The sequence below is a fragment of the Pyrus communis genome, chromosome 8, assembly GCF_963583255.1.
Source record: "Pyrus communis chromosome 8, drPyrComm1.1, whole genome shotgun sequence".
NCBI classification, from domain to species: domain Eukaryota; kingdom Viridiplantae; phylum Streptophyta; class Magnoliopsida; order Rosales; family Rosaceae; genus Pyrus; species Pyrus communis.
Genome location: NC_084810.1, coordinates 6,197,004 through 6,218,335, shown reverse-complemented (window position 1 = coordinate 6,218,335; position 21,332 = coordinate 6,197,004). Strand labels below are relative to the sequence as shown.

The window sequence follows — 21,332 nt, the reverse complement described above, 5'->3', positions numbered from 1 at the left end:
TTGTGTAAGTTACTCCCGAGCAATTAGAGACGTTAAATCACAACCACCATTCATTGATCCATCAGGAATTTGCCGTAGGGCCCCATACAAACACTAAATCCATCTGTGCCACACAGTGCAAGTTTTCCCAACAAATTAATATTAAGGACTTGTGAGTTTGTGATGTGCCTTTGGCTAGATAAAATGTGGATAGAAAGATATGAGTTGGAGATGCTTAAAAATCCTTTGAAACCTTCTCATTGGTTGATTCAAACCCTCAGAATGCCCACCATTACTTCCCACTCCTGCATTCTCTACCACCCATCTGTGCATAATATTGCACACACAGCTTTCCTTTCTACACACTTCCAAGCTTCAAACACAATTCCACCAATTAATTCATCAGAACACAAATCAAGTCATCGGAATTAAGTTCTGAAAGCTTGGAAAGTCATGGCAGCTGCTGCTAGCTCAAGCACTCTTCTAAAAACAACCCCATTTCTTGGCCAAAGCCGAGGGCCAAGTTTTAACACTCTCAGAGATGTTGTCCCAGTGGGAACTGGCAAATACACCATGGTGCGTACGTATCTATGTAATTTTTTTTTTTTTAGTCGAGCGATGGTCTACACTAAATTAGTCTAAACTACAGAATGCATGTCTAATATTCGGGGTTTGTGACATGAATAGGGGAATGATTTGTGGTATGGACCAGACAGAGTGAAGTATTTGGGACCCTTTTCTGCTCAGACTCCTTCGTACCTGAACGGAGAATTTCCTGGTGATTACGGCTGGGATACTGCAGGGTTGTCAGCTGACCCAGAGGCCTTTGCTAAGAACCGGGCTCTTGAGGTATTTCAACACTTCAAGTACTGTTAATTTTTCACTCCCATTAGTGTTAATTTTCCACTCCCCAAATAACCCAAACAGTTACATAAGATTAAGAATTAATGAAGCAAGACGTTAAGCATATTTTTCAAAAATACATGCATGTTATTGCCTTCTATTCGCAATTCAAAACCAAAATGAGTGGAGACTGATGATGCAGTCTTAATTTACAGTCTGACAACATAAATTTTTTTATATCTAACGAGAGATTGTTGTTGATAACGATTATACTACTTTGCATTGATTTGGAAGTAGAGGTTTAGTAATGTTGTGCAACTTTAGGTGATCCATGGCCGGTGGGCTATGCTTGGAGCACTAGGCTGCATCACCCCAGAAGTTCTCGAGAAATGGGTGAGAGTGGACTTCAAAGAGCCAGTGTGGTTCAAAGCCGGAGCTCAAATCTTCTCAGAAGGCGGCCTCGACTATTTGGGCAACCCCAACCTAGTCCACGCTCAGAGCATCCTAGCAGTGCTTGGGTTCCAAGTCATCCTCATGGGTCTCGTTGAAGGATTCCGTATCAACGGTCTTGATGGCGTAGGAGAGGGCAACAACCTCTACCCCGGAGGACAATACTTCGACCCCCTCGGCCTTGCCGATGACCCTGTCACCTTTGCCGAGCTCAAGGTGAAGGAAATCAAGAATGGGAGGCTAGCCATGTTCTCCATGTTTGGGTTCTTTGTCCAAGCCATTGTGACTGGGAAGGGTCCCCTAGAGAACCTCTTGGACCACCTTGACAACCCTGTAGCTAATAATGCATGGGTCTATGCCACCAAGTTTGTGCCCGGATCATAAATTAATCTTCAGTTCCTCTAGTTAGTAATTATTAATCTTGTTTGGGAGAATGTAATTGAATGGAAAATTTTATGGAGATGTTAATACTTGCCGTTTTAATTGATCAGATTTCTCAAATTTCACTATCAGTATCAACTCTATAACTGTAATCCAATCTTCTTAGTTCCATCATTTCAGATCTACTTTGAATCATTTCTTTTGTTCAATAACAAGACGGAGATATCAAACTTGAGTGCAAGGAGAGAGCAAACTGCTCAAGCCCTTAGCTGCGCCCAAGTCAAAATATAAATTACTCATCCAAGCAGATTGTTTTTTTTTTTTTTTTTTTAACAAAGGATATTATCTAAACTAAGGGATATGGGAGTGAGCTAAGCCTCACAATAGACTAGCAATAATGTCATTCAAATTCGTCTTTGCCGAGAATTGAACCTAAGACCTCTCACTTACAAGTAAAGAGAAATATCACTAGACCGTAGTACTAAGTGACCTAAGACCTCACAAATATACAAAGTGATACAATAAGAAGGATGAGTTTCTTTCAGGTGTCATCACTTCTACATATACAATTATTCACCTCTATCCTCAACATATATACTTTAAAATTATAAAATTATCCAATCCAATCCTAGGCACCAAACTCCCCCACACAAACACATTGCTCAGGAGTTGAATATAGAATAACGATAACCCTACAATTATATATGTAATATGCTTTTAGAAAGATAAAAAACACATTGGAAAATCAGGTACTAATCACTTCATACAGAGACAATATGAACATATTTTCCCACATCTTCAATAACAAGATCTACACTGTAGCACATTACATCAATGCCAACAGAATATACACAAACTACGTAAACTAATCAACAAAGAAATAGCGGCTGAAAACCACTTAAAAGTCCCTAGTTTTCTGTTCACTTGATCATCAACATTCCCAGTCACAAAAATTTGGTAGATCTACAAGTTTCTCTCCATAATACTACACCACACCAAGATTCACCGATATGCGATGCGAGATATATAAACAGAGGAGTAGCTACTGAAGAAGGAGGTAGCTTACTGAGAAAGTTACTTCCTTTCTTCAATCATCCTCTTAGGTATCTCCTTCTTGGTCCACCATGAGATGGTGATTGATCATCTAAAACAAGATACTACAATGCTCTTGAGCCTATCTTTGCCCACCATTTTCTCTGTCGTTTTTCCTCTTCTGAGTGCCAAATTTTATGAAGCTTTGTCTTTGTTTCCCGTAATCTTGCCTTGTACTCTTTCTTCCAGGACTCAAACCGGTGTTTAAGTTTTCGTAAATCTTCCTCAGGATTCATATTTGCAGCTGACTGCCCAGGTTTTACCTCAACTAGAGCTTTCGCATCATCATTGAATGTGTGTCTCCGCTGCTCAAATTCCTTCACCAGACTGCTGACTGCATTTGAACTGCCATTAGCCTCACGCCCTGCTCCATTGAATCCCATAGATGTGGCTTCTTCAGAATTGTAGCGGGGTGATGAAACAGAACCTAGTCTTCCAGGTTGACCAGCAGTATTGTCAGATGCAAGACTATTTCTGGCTGCAGCAAGACTCGTCTGCATAATAATAGAGAGTATTAAAGGTGATGCAAAGTTCAATCTAAGATGTCAATCATCAACAAGGAACCATCCATTTCTTTCAAAGGAGACAAAATGTAAATATAAGGTGAAGATGCATGTGCATGCACATTGGTTGTGGTGAAGTAAATTATGATCCCAAAAGCTTACGACTAAGGTGGCAGTTCAACAATGTTGATCGAAAAAAGGTGGAGGTTCAAAAGACTTCATCGAGTTCAATTTTTTTTTTTCTCAAAATTTTTAATACTACAAGGGGGGAAGGGTGGAGAGTTCAATACTATTACAATAAATTAGGAGGGGGGAGTTTCGAACCCATGACGCATGGGTACAAACTACAAACACAACACCCTATCGAGTTCAACTTAATAACATACGTTAACAGTTGACTTCTTCTAAGTCGACATAAACTGGATAATCATCTCCAAGTCACCAGAACAACAAACTCACTGGTCAATTTGGGTTTTCATCGCATGCAGCAAGAATATGATTTTAATTGGATGAAGATAACCATCTCTTGTGCAGCTTTATAATGCAGTTTTACAGAATAAATTAAAATTGCATAATTTTAGCATCCATTACTGTTTCAGATCTGAATATTCAGATTGACTGTGAGTTGGAACAACCATACAAGTTGCATCATTTTCCCCAATTCTTCTACTCATTTCAGGATTCGCTTTTGGTTCTATAAGCATAAATTGCATAATACTACTTGTGCATATCTCTTAAAACTAAGATCAAGCATACACAAGAAAACTCACCTGTAAAGACGCCATCTGCTTTTGCCACACGTCCTGCATCGATTTCATCTTTGATTCATGTTCTGACCATCTTGTTTCAAATTGTTGCAGTTGCTCCTGTAATTCAGCATTTTCCTCCTCCTTCCGCACCAGAGTTGCCTCAGCCTGAAGCACCCGCCTTTGAAGCTCTGCCAAATCTGATGGCAAATCCTGTTCAGAAAACATTTCCACGTTCAGTTATTCAGATCCGCAAACCTCAGAGACATAAGAGAGTGGAAAATAGTCGACCTTTCATTTACAAAACCTCCAAAAAGAAAAATTTACCAAAATGCACAAGTATTTCTTGCAATTTTCAGCTTTAAGTGTAATCATACTGTTTCAAAGAGCAGATTTTCACAATTTAAATTTTTCAAGCCTTGGAGAATTTTGTCTATACAGTGGGGCGACCTAAATTCAATAGCCAAGGAAGATAAAATTCTTTAACCACACTGGAAAAGACTTCTATTTAAAACTGAAACTCAAGATTAAAGCTAATGCAGTGCTTTTGAAAACTCAACCTTCAACCTACCGGACGTGTTTTTGGTTCTATTAAATAAAGTTAGATTGTTTCATGTGGTTAGGTAAAAGTAAAACTATAACTATAACTGTTGAACAAATTTTTTGACAAATCAGCTAAAAAGAGCAAGTATTGGGTAATGACTAGTCAAATTTCAGTGTGTTTTCAGCATTAAGATCTTCATAAGGAGATGAGGCAAAGAAAACAGGTTTAGCAAGTAATTACTTTATCGGAAGTACCTTCACCTCTGACATCTTCCTGCCAGCCTTCCTTTTAGCTTTCCCATTCTCAGGATGTGACTTCTTCAAATTTTGACGCTCATCAAGAGTTTCACAAGAACCTGCTTTCCTTCCAGTATTTTCACCAAGACCGTCTGCATCTTAAAAAGTAATTTCCATTAATACTAAAAGGTAGTCAAAAGATATTATTTTTCATTATACATGAATTGGGCAACAAATGGAGTTTGAACCAAAAATTCAAGTATGTTCATTTCATAACATAAAGAACAGTATGGTCAGCCAAACTACAACATCCTGAAGAGAGTCCAAAATTTGTATTGAACCAGGATTTTGTTTTTCAGAAGAAGTATCAAATTGTACCAAACAATGCTGTAATATATGATAAAAACAGCTAAATGTCTTGATCAAATGAAACTATAAAAGTTAGTAGGCATTACTTGATGGTATCTTGGGGACTCCCTCCTTAAGTTGATCAAAGTGGCAACGAGCTCGGTGACCACGGAAGTATTTTTGGACACCAATTATTCCTCTCAGAACTTTCTTTCTCTTATCCTCCAATGATGCAATCTATGAACAACCAGACTCAGCAACATTAGGAAAGCCACCAGAGAAATAAGCTTTAAAAAATAAAAATAAAAATAAATAAAAATAATAAAAATAAAAACAGAAAGAAATGAAGAGAAAAATTTCAAAACTCTTAAAGGAGCTCACCTGCCCTGTTCTAAGAAACACTTTCGTATATCCAATTTGGTACATCTCAGGGAGGACACTGAATCTTTTTAGAACAGCAATGGATAGACTTAAGGGATCCTGAGGTAAATCGTCCTCCAAAAGTAGAAAACCATACCTAATCCAAAAGACACATGAGAAAAGATAGTTGAGAAAGCCAGTACTAACTAAAAACCTGTAACTCCGGTTCAATGTATACCAACCTTCCTGCAAATTCTTGATGTGCCATTCTAGTAGGGTATCCAGATCGTGATATTCTAACAACCTCCAAAACTCCACAACACTTGAGCTGTTGTAAAACAAGGTTTACTTCATACATGCCGGGAAGCTGCTTACTGTTTGGCTTTATGCAGCTAATGAAGTGAGGGGTGCTGCTCTCCAACTGGTGCAGTAGTTTAAACAATTGACCCTACAGGAATGAATGACGTACAATTAAACTTTAAACGATGCAGTACAGCTATGTCTCAGCCACTGTTCAATAATTTAGAATGAGATGTAGCTTTCTGAACAAATAAGATCATCGACCCCCATCTGTTACCAAAAGAAAACTATCATCCAAACTCATCTAACAAAGTCCCATCCTACTCGGATGACATTCAAAATTTTGGCATCTGATCTAAGCATACAAAAGCTACTCCTATATCCAGCTAAAACTTGTGCAAGCATATGTACCTTGAAGTCAATACCAGCGCTTGATTTTGAAGGGTCCAATGCATCTATCTGGTACGAACCATTTTCAGGTTTCTGGAACTGCTTAAGCTCTTTGGAGGTAAACAACTGCAGAAGCCGGCATCTGCACGATGACAGGAGTTGGACGAAAACAGAAGGCAACCTATCTCTGTTTTTTTTCAGGAAGCCACTTGTGTCATATAGAACCTAATAAAAATACAAATGTTAGTAAAACTATTACACTATGAAAACCAATAGCAATTTTATAGAAATAAAGGTCATCAAACTTGCATCAATATGTACAGGCTTACATCATGTATTGCCTAGTACAAAAACATAAGTTGGACTATCCTCAAATTACATTTAAGAGAATCAAGAGCAACCAATGCAATGTCTCGTAAGCCAGTCCTTCCCTATGGTCAAGGCGTAAGTTATTTAATAAAGCCAAGGAACCAGTCATAAGGAAAAAAAATGTGTTAATCAAGTGGTTGCAAACTCACAATTAACAATGGTAGCTTGAGGAGACTCAAATTAACAATGAAGATTGGTGATGAGAATGAGGATAAATGTTAAGAATCAAAGAAGTAAAAATTTTGGGAAGGATGAGTTGTCTGGGGTGGATTGAAGACACCCTTGATATCAATAAAGCAGAGGCAACAGGAAACATGTGTGTTAATCAAGTGGTTGCAAACTTGCAATTAACAATAGTTCCTTGAAGAGGATGAAGATTGGTGATGACAATGAGGATAGCAGTTAATAATCAAAGTAAAGTTTGTGAAAAGGATGAGTTGCCTGGGTTGAGTTGAAGGCACCTCCGAAGTGATGCCAGAAATTTTCTAGCATCTCTCTAGGAGTGAGTCCAAGAAACCTTGGCGTGATGTTAATGTCCAACACCTTCGATGCGAATCCGAAGACCAGAGTTATTTCAGAAATCTTCCAATAAGAAGGCCGAAACGGTGACAATCATAATTTGTCACCACTGTTATTTTTACCTTTCCATGATTCACTTAGCTACTTTCTATGCACTACTTTCAGAGCATGCAGAAAGAATGATAAAAAGCAGAGTCAAAACAATTCTTAAGTTGGTGCGTACATATACAATAGTGCAAATGAAGTCAGCACACAACTAAAGCTTGGGAACATGCTCAAACAAAAACTAACCTCTCCAGCATGATGGCGAATACTGAAAGTGCTTCCTTTTTCTTCTTTAAAGCAAGAATTAGCATTCAAGTGTTGCTTAAATTTATTGGCAAGGGTCAAATCATTTGCCTTAGGGAAGTTCGATTCCTCATCCAACACGGATAGTAGCCCAAAAGGTTTCTGCCCACAACACAATAAAAAGTGGCTTTAATGATAGAGGCAAATACTATGATCCGTAATACACCCTTCTTACTTTGCAACGGGAGAAGGGCGCCAAATGAATTTACAATTTTTTTTTTTTTTTTTTTTTTTTGGAGAAGAAACGAACCAAATGAATTTACAATTAAGAATCAATTAGAACATACAAGTGGATAGTTGAGGGGTTTTCCTCCAGCTGAGCTAATGAAGTTTTTCTTTAAAACATATAAAGAGAACAGAAGACTAATACCACGTAATTCATTGCTTTTGTAGCAATCATGCAATGTGAATTTCTATTAAGATATCATAAGCATTAATCAAGGTAAAGCAAAATGTGAAGGCCCAACCCCTAATTATCACAAATTATACAAGTTGATTTGAATGTCACATATACTATACAGTGAAGATGAATCTAATGAAATTCTGATGAAAAATTAGCGGGTCGGTGATATAGAAGGCTCAATGAAATACCTTCTCAAACAGATTCAAGCATTCTTGATTGTCTTGAAAATCAACTTTAGTCCAATCAACCCCATCCAATTCACATTCCTGAAGTAAAAGGAATAAGCAATCATAATTCACACGTTTAGTCATAACATGTAGTCTGACACTAAGCAACCTTAATGCTACATTGCACTTGAGATGCTCACCTCCTGCTCAAGCTTAAATAAATGTCGGTTGAAATGTTGTTGCAGCCTCTCATTTGCATAATTAATGCACATTTGTTCAAAGCTGTTCTTCTGAAAAATAGCCCTTAAGATCATTACTAAATACACAAATCTTATTGCAAACATCACCAAAAGTGAAGTATATAGTAGTACCTGGAATGACTCAAACCCATAAATATCAAGTATACTGATGGATCTCCCAGTACGGCATTTTCCCACTGCAAGTGACTTATTAATTTGTTCTACAAGCCAATCAAACAAGCTAACATAGATAAATTTTGCCAACGCATCTCTTGCATCAATTGCCTGAATACGAAAGAACGAAAGAAAAAATAAGCCTTATTTTCATCAAAACATTTAAAGGCTGTCAGGACTCAAGCATAGATTGTTACAGAAATTAACAAACCTGTCTCAGTGTTAGCCTTGTGTCAATACTATCCTTGGCACCATGGATTTCAGGGGTGGACAAAGAAAGAATTAGCTCCTGGGAACTACAACCCATCAGCATGGAAGCAATGGTTACAGCTGCCCAATGGAAAAACAAAGAGAAGTTACTCATATGTAGGCATCTGTTCATGTGCTCAAGTGTAAGTCTAAAAGTAATATTTGACTTAATAGAACAAACACATTCTGAGACCGCAGATGGTTCACATGGAATGAAATCAGACACCGAGGGAAACCTCTTACAAAAATTTGGATAGACAAAATTTTAAAGGTCTTTTTGGACATATATGTGCACAACACTCTTAACACTGCTCAATAATATGACTGCAGTAGCGGACCCCAAAATGCCATTCCAGTGATCCAGTGAATGACCAAATAGAAAACCTTAGTAGTTAGAACTTTCATTAAAAATCCAAGCCAGGTATGCAACTGACTTAGAATCAAGCATTCTATACAAAATATCCTATGGAAAGATCACCAAGTGAATGACCTATTTCTTACCTTCATCAGCTAACACTTCCACATGCTTCTCATTGTCAATCGCTTGAAATGATATGTTTCCCAGCCATAACACTGCAGCCAGCAATGAAAACATGTGTTCTTGATCTTCCTTACAAACATGAACAACATCTAGCGCTTCCTGAGGAGATGCAAAAACAATACAACATGGGAGAAAGTGACACTTTGGTTATAGAAGGAACAAACTGGAAAAGAAAGTATATTGATTGCATGAATGGTGATATAAACAACTATCTCTTTACTTACCACAAGTATATGAAACTTTCGCGCATCATCTACACCATCGATTTCCAAACAATCACTCTGATTAAGATACTTGTACTCACTAGCCCTTTTAAGGTTTAGCCTCTCTGCAATCAAAAACAAACAATGATTCCCCAATACTTGTACAGCAGAACTGTTGAAGGCTCTAATTTTGTCTAATAACAGAACTAAACATTAAAAGGCAAATGGTTATCATAGAACTTGTAATGAACCCATTTAATACGTTTCCTGCCAGCTTCTGAAACACAAGCAAGGGCCATTACTGATAACTGATCATTGCTAATCACCATACGAACCAATTTTGTAAAAAGGAATCAAGAAGACTAGCCTGGAGCTCAATATTTTTATGTGGTGTTAGTGGTTCCAAACATTATGTGGTGATATAGTGGTTCCAAACATTAGGTTCCCTGCCAACTACTATATTGTTTTCCTTTCTTGCTTAGAAGAGGAATTCAACCTAAGATTTACTTTTCACGTAACCCCAACCCATGCCAATTATGTTAAAGCTCATGGGTCATACAGCAAGATTTCAACAAAGTAGACCCCCGAACTTATGATGTGACACTATAATTTATAAATCTAGGCATCCCATAAAGAGGACATAAATTTAGAAAATAGATTAATGGGCATGAATTTGCCATTTTGCCACATATGGTGAAACAAGCAACTAGAATTGATGATTAAAATAAAACTTCCCTACCTTTTAGCGTTGATGGAGCGCCAGCACAGAGTTGATAAAAGACATGATACGACCTCTCACCATTTTCTAGTTGAGCAACTCTGGACTGCTCAAATGAGATATTCTAGTGTCAGATAAGGCATATTTAGACAGCTAAAACTAAGCTGATTAAACTCAAAAGGGGCAACTAATTACCTTGTCCAAAAAAACTGTTCACAATCATGATAGCCGCATTGGAGTTGACATGTGAATGAGGTAGTAAAATCAAGTCAGTTACTCTGATTGAAATGCAAGTCAGGTAATAGAATACCAGAAAAGGAATTTATTCAATTTAAACAGCTTACATGTTTGGATAAAAGCACCACATATTCTTCCCGCAGTGCTAAAATGAAATTCAATCAATTTCCCCTGAAGCAAAGCAGAAACCATGTTTAAAGTGCATACCCTTTAGACCTCAATTGAGTAATGAAAAACAAAGGATGGATATCATTGCCAAAATAAATAACCAATTCCAGGCAATAACTTTGAATAAAACTTCAAAAAGAAGAAAGAAATAAAGTAACTTACGAATCGGCTAGCATTTTGATTTCTGGATGTTTTTGCATTTCCAAACGCTTCTAGTATACAATTGGTCTGAAGGATTGCATTTGCATGCTCTGTGCCACAACTGCCACTACCAAGAGCAGCCAAGTATTGCATTGCAACTTTTGCTGTCTCGGTTTTCCCAGCTCCACTTTCCCCACTGTAAAAGAAAATTTATTGACTATTTATTTGCAAACTACATTCTGATTTAACAATGAACTTTATGATCTAGTATAGGATAACACAGTACACAAGTACTAAGCGTGATTCACAAAGAAGATTCTAATATACCAGAAACCAATTTGAAGAGGTTCTAACCTTATGATTATGGACTGATTTACATCATCTGCAAAATAAAATTTACATCCAGGAAAACGGTCAAAAACAAGTTACAGAACAAGTTAAACAATGCCACCATAAAAAGAAAATATTCGGCACAAAAGTAAATATATAAATAAAATAGGTGTCATGCACCTGTCATCATCTCGTCATAAGCAGTGTCTGCCACAGCATAGACATGAGGTTTGTCTGTTAGTTTCTGCCTATAAGCTCTAATAGAATCTTTTCCATAAATTTGAACATCTTTGAAAGGATTGATTGCAATCAAAACTGGCCCGGCTTTGCTCTACAGAATAAAAACACGAGAATGTAAAAGGAGAAGAGAAGAAGACATGAATCTGAAACGAATGCATAAGCAACAGGAAAATGTGATACTTACATAAATCATATCCTGGGAATATCTACACTGAAGATTGTAAAGAACAGCAGGCTCATTCAAATAACTAAGCTGTATAAGATCATCCACACCTTCGAGAACATCTGGGTTTGCAGGTAAGAGCTCAACTCTATGCACTTTGATTACCTACAGTAACAGAACAAGGGCATAAACAGCCCATCAATCTAAGTACCTTCAGCAGTTGAAATGGGATTTGGGGTGAAGCCAAAAACTGATGAACTTACATTTCCACTAGAGAGTGAAACAAGTGCGGCGTCCCCTGAAGTTGACTGTATCGTTCCTAACTCCCACAGCCCACTAGGTAGCCGACACCAAACACAAAGTTTCTGAAACCAAATATTTCAACATCAATTCATGTTTTACATATAAATTTCCTATGCCCAAAGAACAAAGATGCTATATTTACAAAATGATATCGAACAAAAATCTTTTTTTTCTTACGGATCTATGACATTTCAACAAAAAGGTTTGACCTCTAATTTGAAAGTACAGGTGTTCATCATAACCAAAATCCAAATTCTGCGGAATCATTGCAATCATATAAATCCAAGCTCTATCACATTACCCAAAACTTATCTTATGGACTAAAGTTCTTGGATTACCATACTCCAAATAACACTGTAACACAAAGCAATGCGTAAGAGTAAAGAAACATAAAAAATAAAAATAAAAAGGAGATCAGCCAACTAACTGTCACCCTCCTAATTACCTTCTTGATGAAATAACCAATGTTGTCATCGCAATCCGATTTTGCAATCTTCTCCGGCCTCGTTCGACAGTCCTCCAGTGACCCGCCGTAGGGCGACTCAACAGTTTGATCATTCTCCGTCTTCTTCACACCAAAATGACCTGCCTTGAACCCCAAGTCCCCCTCTTTTCTCTTATTCAAACTAGGTAAACACTCCAGAGAACCCTCTGCGTTTTCGACCCTGAAGTTGTTGGGCATAGAGCGGCGGGCTGACGGCAGCCGAGCCTTGGAAGGCGGCCGAGCTGGTAATGCCGGCGGCAATTCCTTTGGCTTTTCCCCCATATCTCTTCGCTGAAGCGACTCCAGCATTTCCTCCAACGAGCTCCTCGCTATCATCGACGGAGACACGGAAACCATCATTTTCACAACCACAAGCTACAAATTCAGTCTATGCACACCTCCCGAACCCCCAAATTCACACCTCGAAACGTCAATTCAATCCCTCAGACTTGGACCCCGACCCAATTCAAACCCCGCATTGCGAAGAAAACCAAGAACCCACAAAATCCGAAGATCCAAGTGTCCAGAAACAGCGACCCAATTCTTCAAATTCTCTCATCAGACTGAAACAGAAAAACCCAATTGGGGATTGGACGGACGGCGAGCTGTGCAAATGGAAATGCGCAATCTTTTTCTTGTTAGGGGAGAAAGAAAAACCGAGGGAGACGAACTCCGAAACTGGGCTAATCGAGGGGTTTACGTTTTGGGGATTTCGATACTGAAAGCCTAAGTTACGAGGTTTAGAGAGAGAAAGAGAGAGGAGAGAAGGGAGGGGGAGGAGTTGGAGAAGGAGGACTAGAAGGAAAGGGGAGGTTGAGTTTGTTGAGGAGACAAACCTCTTTTTCTAGAGAGAGAAAGGGGGGGGGGGGGGGGGGGAGAGAGGGGGGGGGTGGGGGTGTTGTGAAGGAGGAGGAAGAAGAGAGTTGGGAAAATGGAGGAAAAAAAATGGACAATCTGTTTGTTGTATGAAAACAGATAGATGAGCCCCTGTTTCTGTTCTGTTTGTTTTTCTTCTCCTCTCTTTGTTTTTTGAAAAACAATAAATAAATAACTTTTTTTTTCAAACGATAAATTTATTATATTAGAAATTTAAATCTTAAATTTAAGAGTTAAAGAAATTTGACATCATTCCGTGATCTAAAGATAGCATTCATCTCTACTATAATGGTAGAGAGCCACTTGAAAAAAATAAATAAATTGGAAACCAACTCTTGAGTTGGAGCGTGCGAAGAAGATTAGTATATACGTTGGTTTGCTTCAAAGCATTGTTTTGTTTGTTATTTTCTTTGGTTTGAATTTAAATTTAATTTTTTATTTCTCTGCAGATTGTTTCCAAAATTTTGCCTCTTCCAGTTCAGAGAGCCGTTTGGATCCGATAGAATTTAGGGATTTAAAAGATGCAAATTTTGAATAAAATGGGACCTACTGAGCCACAGTGGTAATTGTTAGTTAATGGGGTTTTGGATTAGCACGGAGATTTTGAGGAAATTACAATAATAGAATCATACTATTTTTGGTTTGGTCAATTTTTATTTGTTACCAAGGAAAAAGATTTTTTATATTTTGTTGGATAGGGTTTGGTGTATTTCTATTTTCTATTTACGTACAATTTGATAATCACACCCAACAAACTTGAAAATGTCAATTTGACCATTATTAAATTAAATTTCTAACCGGAGTGTGTGTGGATCACACCCTTTTTCACTTCTCATACACTTTATTAATTTTCGATCGTCAGATCGGATGAATTAAAAAATATCAAATGACAAAAATTAACAAGGAATGTGTGAGAAGTAAAAAGAAATGTGTGGATAACATAGCCCTTTCTAATATTTTTTTTCTTCACAAATCCCTAATATTTATGAGAGAAAATGATTTGTACAAAGGTGGTTGACCATTTTTCTATTATTTTTTTTTTCTTTTGGTTGAAGTTCAAGGGGACAATGTTTAAAAATTAATTAGGTGAAATTTGATATCTAGCATCTCTTAAAAACTTGTACTTTCTTTATTTGTCAAATCTTAAATACTTGCATTTAACGTGTAGAATATCGTTATTGTAGCAAAAAACGTGTAGAGTATCATAATCACTAGAATCATAATGCTGATATTTCTCCTCACCATTCTAAGTGATTTTTGATACAAAATTATTACTAGCCCACCAGCCCAAACCCCACTCTCAATATGTTACATAAAAAAAACTCTTAGAATACTGCTTGTGTAAAGAAAAATAAAAGTGTCAATTTGTTTGTTAGTAAAAATATAAAAGCACCTATTTCGACTCCTGATTAAATTTCTTATATATTTATTTAAATTTGGTACAGAATTTGACGTCTACAAAAGTTTCACTTGTAAATAGAGAAGAGTACTCTTAGACTCTAGTCCTAAGAGACAATTGTTTGATCAATTTTAAAGAAAATAAACTTTGGTTAGGGTGCGTTAAAATATGTTATGAAGTAAAACTTAGGTTAAGAAACAAACAAATATGAGAAAACTTGTACAAATATATAAATAGGTGAAAGACTTAAAACCCAAGTATCATAGAATGGCATTTGCTTTCGAAATAAACAAGTATACTCTCAATTTTCTCTTTCGTATGGACCACACTTCACATTATACTTGTCAAATGATGAACCAAACTTCATCAATCTGGTCCCAACAATATATATCAAGCTTAAACAAGCACTACGTGCATGTTTTCTTAGCATATATTGTTGGAGAACAATTCAGAAATAAACAAAAATAACAGAAACAGAACTTGAAATTCTAATATTTTATTTACCAAATATACTTGATGTGCAGAATGAAATTATACAATAAATACATAAACTAATATAACAATATCAATGATAGTAACTTGATCACAGAAGGTAGAGACTAGCGTAAAAGCTATGTCCTTCGAACAGTATTTTTGTCCCACTCTTGTGCTTGTGGTTCTACAACGTCTGCTCGACCAGGATACAACTACCAAATTCTACAACCCGCACTGGATTATAGAACTCTAGCGAATTTCTTTGTGTGTTTACTCTCTGGAAATTTTGTACGGAAGATAAGGAGGAAGAAAAGATCATCACTTGGATACTGTGATTGCAAATATATAGGCTATTTCACACCCTTTCAAATACATGTTCAGTGTATTTGAAAGCACACAACTCTTTCTAATAGCTGTATCTTTTAATCAAAAAGTACAACTCTTTCTAACAGCTGTGTCTTTTAATCAAAACGTTTTTTAATTAATAAATTAATTAAAAAACTTAATCCGAAAATTAAAATTAATGAATCTGATTAATTTTAAATTCCAAGGCCTTGATTAATTAATATTAATTGTATTTAGGCTATATTATATTCAAACCTAATCCACACAACCATAAGGCCCAAGCCTTCAATCCATTTCCAAATGGTCCAAGTTCTAATTACTAAGAAAAGGGAATAAGCCTATATAAAGGCTTGTGAAAAAATACTATTAACCAATGTGGGACAAGAGGATCTCAAACTCCAACATATATATGGAAAAGAATGGCACATCTTGAAATAACTTTGGAAATATTTCTATCTTCGGTTATTTAAGATTGATGGAGCCCTACCTATTGAATTAAATTTGGATGCGACTCAAAGCTTTACTTTACATATCCCTTATATATAAGTGCTTCTATTTGTGAATGAGATCAACAATTTTGGGGTACAACCCTTCATTTTAGCAGTGGTCCAAAATATCATAAGAAATTTAGAATAACAATATGACAAAAAATATAAACTCATTTTGTTGGTTAATTTCTTTCTTGTAAGTTCTTGCTAAGAATGCTTAGCAAATCATTTCGAAAGTAATCGAATACTTTTTTTTTAATTCAAGTAATACCAAGACAAGCTGAAATTCTGTTTTGAAGTGAAATGTCAAATTATTAAAGAGATGGATCAAGGGCTCACTTTCAAAAATATCGATATTGTCTTTAACTTGTTAATTACCACCTACACAATTCGTCGTATGTGACAAAACACCTCAGTATTAGTTGAAGTGAAGTTAGGATATTTAAATTGTTATTTCTTTCTTTCTCTGGCCGATGTGGGACATTCAACAGCTGAAACTTTTTATCTTAATTCATAGATCAGAGTCACACCAATTGTTTTTTAAGAATAATTTAATTTATTTTGTTCTGACTATTGATGTTAATGTTGCTATTCCTACTCGACCGACAAAATTATCTTTTATTTTGAAAAAAAAAAAATTAAACAGGACGACGTTCAAAATCAAATTAGCTAATATATTGAAGAACTAGATTTTGTAAAAGTTTGACATTGAAGAGTTATGTTATCCACATAAAGGGTACATGAGTCATTTGACCTTACCAAGTTGCACGCATCAATCAATTCATATTTTAAATGGAGGGGATTCAATCATAACGGACCTAACGGTAACGTGGCTCGCGCTAATTAGGGCAGAAAGGAAACTGATGAAAGTCAAAAACAGGTTGAAAAATAAAGGGAATACTAAATAAATTAAATTTACAAATAAAATAATATCTCACTAATAAGAAATAAATACGTAAATAAAAATTTAAATAAAATTTAATTTAAAATTTTATTCTCTTTAGCAAAAAAATAATATCATGGCCCAGCAAACACCACCATACCTATTTCTCTTCCTGGGGCAGGGGATTTTGCAACTTAAAGCTATAGCTGCTTTCCCTTTTTTAATTGCCAAATCCTTTCAATGCGATGCTACGTACATCAATCTAATTTGTGACCCCATTTGTTGAACTAGAGTCATGGTATTAGGTTGAATTGAGATTCATGCTTGCATACACTACCACATATAGTGCCTTGAAATGTAATTATTTTTCTTTGAAATGTAATTATTTTTCTTTGAAATGTAATTATTTTTCTTTTAGTTTATATAAATTCTCGTACGGGTCCTATTTTAGTGACCAGGAATTCATGGTCACAGAGTCCTATTTATCCATAAAAATTGTTCTAATCTTAACTATTCAAATCAAATTTAATAGTGAGTGAATATGCATTCTTTACCAAATGACGAGAGGATTCTTCATTTAATCTATGTTTATTATGGAAAAACAAAAAAATATAGAAGAAACTTCAAACTCATTTTGTGGGAGTTATCTTCTTAATTCAATAGTAAAGTTAGCTTTTATACTAGTTTCCTCCTTCATTCACTTAAATGCTTAAATAAAAAACTTAATAACAATAGTTTTTGTCATTAGTACTATGATTTAGTGATCTTTCTTTTTAGTTGTAAGTAAAATATTTTAAGTTTAAATATTATGACTGGCAAGTTCGATACAAATTTATTGATTACTACGGCTAGATATAATTTGGCTTAAAATACAAAAAAAAGATACAACTGTTACAACATAAACTATTGTTTTTGAACTAGTACATGCTTACCACAATCATAAGGAAGTGGTTTTGGCAAAAGCCAATCGATCTTATATGTGCAAGACTCAAGACTGATTAATCTCTTCAGGTGAGGCAAAGGACAAACCATCATCTTTGTTGGAATGCACGCGTGCATGTATATATGCAAGCAGCGCGTTCGTTAATCAATAAGGTTTTGCATGTCGTTAAATGTAGCCACATTAATGTCATGCGATTAAAAGAAAGTTCGATCGATTGTTTTTTTAGACACAAACACAACACAACTTTTTTTAGTAATCATCATATATACTTTATCTTTTAGAGGATTACATATATAATATTCTCTTAACAAACAGTTGCTTTTCTTATTCGACCTCTGAACAAACAGTTGGATCATATATATATTAGGTATCATATAAATCAAGATCATATCACGTACATGTTCAAATAAGACTTAATTGTGATGGTTTTTTACGCATCTTACCTTATCATGATATATCACTGTTTTAATCTTTCTTTTCTTTTCTTTCTTTTTTTTTTTTTTTTTTTTTTTGTTATGCTTTTGTGACAGAGGAATGCATAATAGATTTTAAAAATTCAAATAAGAATTCATCTTAACATGTAAATAAAAGATATTAGGTTTGACTGGTGAGATCGATTCGATAATACTCTTGTCAGATTGTGAAGGTTAGTCCAACTCCCTTCTCATAATATCGTTGTATCAAAATAAAACTCAAATAAGAATTCCTTATTTTAAAATGGATAATACTTGCAATCCACTTTGAAGGGATGAGGTCATTCCCCCATTTGTGAATAACGTATTTTGATCAAATAAAATCAACAATCTGAAACGTTCAATCTATTACTCTTAATTTGAGGATCACCGATATAAAAAATCATGTAATAGGAGAAACCTAGTCATTCAAATTTCTAAAAAAGATTGACGGTTTAGGTACCAAGTATATTCATGATGAACCGTCTATTTAAATAAAGATTAATAAATTGGACTATTCTGATTGTCGATTTTATTCGGTCAAGATACGTTATTTGCAAATGGAGAAATATGTGCATTCCCCACATGGGGGGATGCAAGTATTATTCTTTAAGTGCGAGATCTAAATTTGGTTCATAAATAATTAATGAGTTTGATACCATATTATTATGACGGTTTTATTGTGTGACAGCTCAAATTCCTCCACCTTTGTAATATAAAATATACATTTGTACACAAAATAAAAGTAAAAACTCTTTTTTCATAAACATTTTGGCATTGTACCATATGCATATATATCTACTTTCTGTGGCAAACGGCATCTTTAATTTTTCTCTGCAAAGCTGAAGAAAAGAGGAAAAGAGGAAAAACGTTTTGCTTATTCGATGAACTGGTAGTGGTAGTTCCAAAATCTCGAAATCCTAATTGGTTATCATAGCATGAACCTGATATATGGATTGAGATGGAGCTTTGATATACGTAAAGTGACAAGTTTGGCCTCTGAAATAACAACAAACTCATTCAATCAATGATTTTTAGGTTCTTGATAACTCCTCACTTTGATCCCTAGGATTAAAATCGATAGAAGCACTTCTTGAGATTGTCATCCGTCAATTATTTTGGTCATTCTGTAAGAAATTTCCGTTAAATAAAGAGTATTTTTGTAAAATCTACCTATTCCTTTGAACTGATGGTTTCTTTAACTCAACATAGATTTTTCACAGATTGATCAAAATGATTAATGATGGACAATCTAAGAGACTACTTCAATCGATTTTAAATCTCAATGATCAAATTGAAAAGTTATGACAGCATAGCTAAAAGCTTTCAATTAATTAACAAAATCCCAAACCCTATGAACGTGCCACTTGCTTAATTTCGATGATAGTGTTTCCCAAAGGCAATATACCAAAAAGTTTGTCTGGGAATATGATAATTAACTTACCTAACGATGCGGATCTAAACTGACACACAGTTTAAAAATAATACTTCAATCCCAATTTTTACATGTTCGATATTTCTCTTCAGCAGCAGACCAATAATTAGGGCATGCACCATGTCCACATAGTTTGATTTTTTATGATAACCGAATGCCCTTTTATGCAAGTCAATTGCACCTAAAAGCTTTAAAAGGCTTGAAAGTTGGTATTGGCAATAATTCAGCCTCTAAAAGCCTGAACTAATTACTGGAATTTAAAAAGTTTAGGGTCATCATTTGCTTAAGTAAGGTTTTTAGACAAGGAATTTGAGTGAACCAGGTATACCTTCATAATAACAATTCGGTTGATGTTAGAGAGTAAAGAGATCAAATTGTAAACTATTTTTTGTAGACAGCATAATATGATTGTTGATGGTTGAACTTTTTCTTCAAATCATTAAAAAAATGAGTCCAACCATCAATTGCCACATCATGTGGTCGTAAAAAAATAGTCTAAAAATTTAGTCTTCCTAGCATTTTCCAAACAATTTGGTCCAATAACATAATGTCTTAAATATAATTGTGTTATTCAACCAAAATGCCATCACGATAGTATACTCAATCCATATAATTTGTTCTCGTAATTTGAGAGACTCCAACTTCTTCATCAAGTTTATTAACTCACCTAACGGTGTATCCTGAGTCTTATTCAGTAAAAACAAATGAAGTCTAAAGTTAATACTCCTTAGATGAATATATAACATATTAAAACATCATTTGGTGAATAAAATTTAATAAAAAGAGTTTGGTTGAATATAACAAGGGGTAGTGCTATCCACATTCCAAACAACCATTTTTATCTCTTTTATACACTCTTTTTAATTTTCAATCGTTGAATTAAATAAATTAAAGAAGATTAATAAATAAAAATTAATAAAAATGCATGAAAAATAAAGAATAGTATCCCGAACAACACTACCCTAAAACAAGACTTGAAATTAGAGAAGACAGAAAAATGGAGTATGGATTGCTTTTGTACGAGAGAGCATGTGTCAATGTCATTGGCTGCCCCTACCTTCTCCATGTTGTCATGTAGGACAACAGAAAGCCCTTTAGTCATTATTGGTGAAAGGTAAGGTTCTGGCAACAACTGAGATATCTGGTGGGAGGGAATGTTCAATCAATATTTTGTCTTAAAAATGAGAAAATGATCTTTTTCGAATTCATTTTGTGAGAATCATAAGGATTCTCATATTCTAATCGTTTTTCATATATTGTACAGTCAATTTTTATTAGATTTTATTTGTGTTTAATTTTAAATAATAAAAAAATCAATTTTTTATCGTACGATACACGATAAATGATTAAAATGTAAAAATCCTTATGATCTCTACAAAATGGATCTGGGATCCAATTCCTTAAAAATGGTTGCCAACTCTCCATACTTAAGTACTTCTGAGCAGCTTTTGTTCCCTCTGTGATCTTGCTTGCTTGAGTAGTTTCTAAGGTAAAGGACAATGCCAGTACAAACAGTTTCATCACATTGAATTCATTAGTAAATTAGAAAGCCCTAAACCGAATTTACAATAAAAATTCGAAAACAAAAGCATAGAGTCCAGATCTTCGTTGGATTATCTTTGTGAGGATTCTGGAGATTATGAATTGTGTTTGTTCATCGTACATCGTGCGGTCAGAAATTATTTTAAATATTTTTATTTCAAAATAAACATAAACAATACTTGACAAAAATTAACCCCATGATTTACGATGAACGAACACGATTCACGAATTCCTAAGATTCTCACCATAAAAATCCGGATAGGATCCTGTTGGAAAAGCATAAACCTAAATGCATTAGCAATAGAGAAAATTCTATAGTTTTATTGT

General features: G+C 35.2%; 2 protein-coding genes across 2 annotated transcripts; one reads left to right on the top strand and one right to left on the bottom strand.

The window, feature by feature from the left end:
• The first annotated feature begins 301 nt into the window (after positions 1 to 301).
• LOC137742395 (chlorophyll a-b binding protein 13, chloroplastic-like) lies at positions 302 to 1,759 on the top strand. The gene is made up of 3 exons (XM_068482255.1): positions 302 to 555; positions 667 to 828; positions 1,147 to 1,759. Exons 1-3 carry the CDS (start codon positions 433 to 435, stop codon positions 1,654 to 1,656), a joined length of 795 nt encoding a protein of 264 aa, XP_068338356.1. The 5' UTR covers positions 302 to 432; the 3' UTR covers positions 1,657 to 1,759.
• Positions 1,760 to 2,426: 667 nt separating this feature from the next.
• Positions 2,427 to 13,027, bottom strand: LOC137742660 (myosin-2-like). The gene is made up of 23 exons (XM_068482583.1): positions 12,130 to 13,027; positions 11,645 to 11,746; positions 11,403 to 11,546; positions 11,159 to 11,309; positions 11,003 to 11,030; positions 10,670 to 10,844; positions 10,447 to 10,510; positions 10,298 to 10,311; positions 10,124 to 10,208; positions 9,406 to 9,509; positions 9,142 to 9,280; positions 8,603 to 8,721; positions 8,350 to 8,502; positions 8,179 to 8,268; positions 8,000 to 8,077; positions 7,352 to 7,510; positions 6,194 to 6,397; positions 5,725 to 5,930; positions 5,504 to 5,639; positions 5,230 to 5,359; positions 4,793 to 4,932; positions 4,019 to 4,207; positions 2,427 to 3,239 (listed from the first exon to the last, which is right to left on the bottom strand). Exons 1-23 carry the CDS (start codon positions 12,526 to 12,528, stop codon positions 2,811 to 2,813), a joined length of 3,438 nt encoding a protein of 1,145 aa, XP_068338684.1. The 5' UTR covers positions 12,529 to 13,027; the 3' UTR covers positions 2,427 to 2,810.
• Positions 13,028 to 21,332: the final 8,305 nt, after the last annotated feature.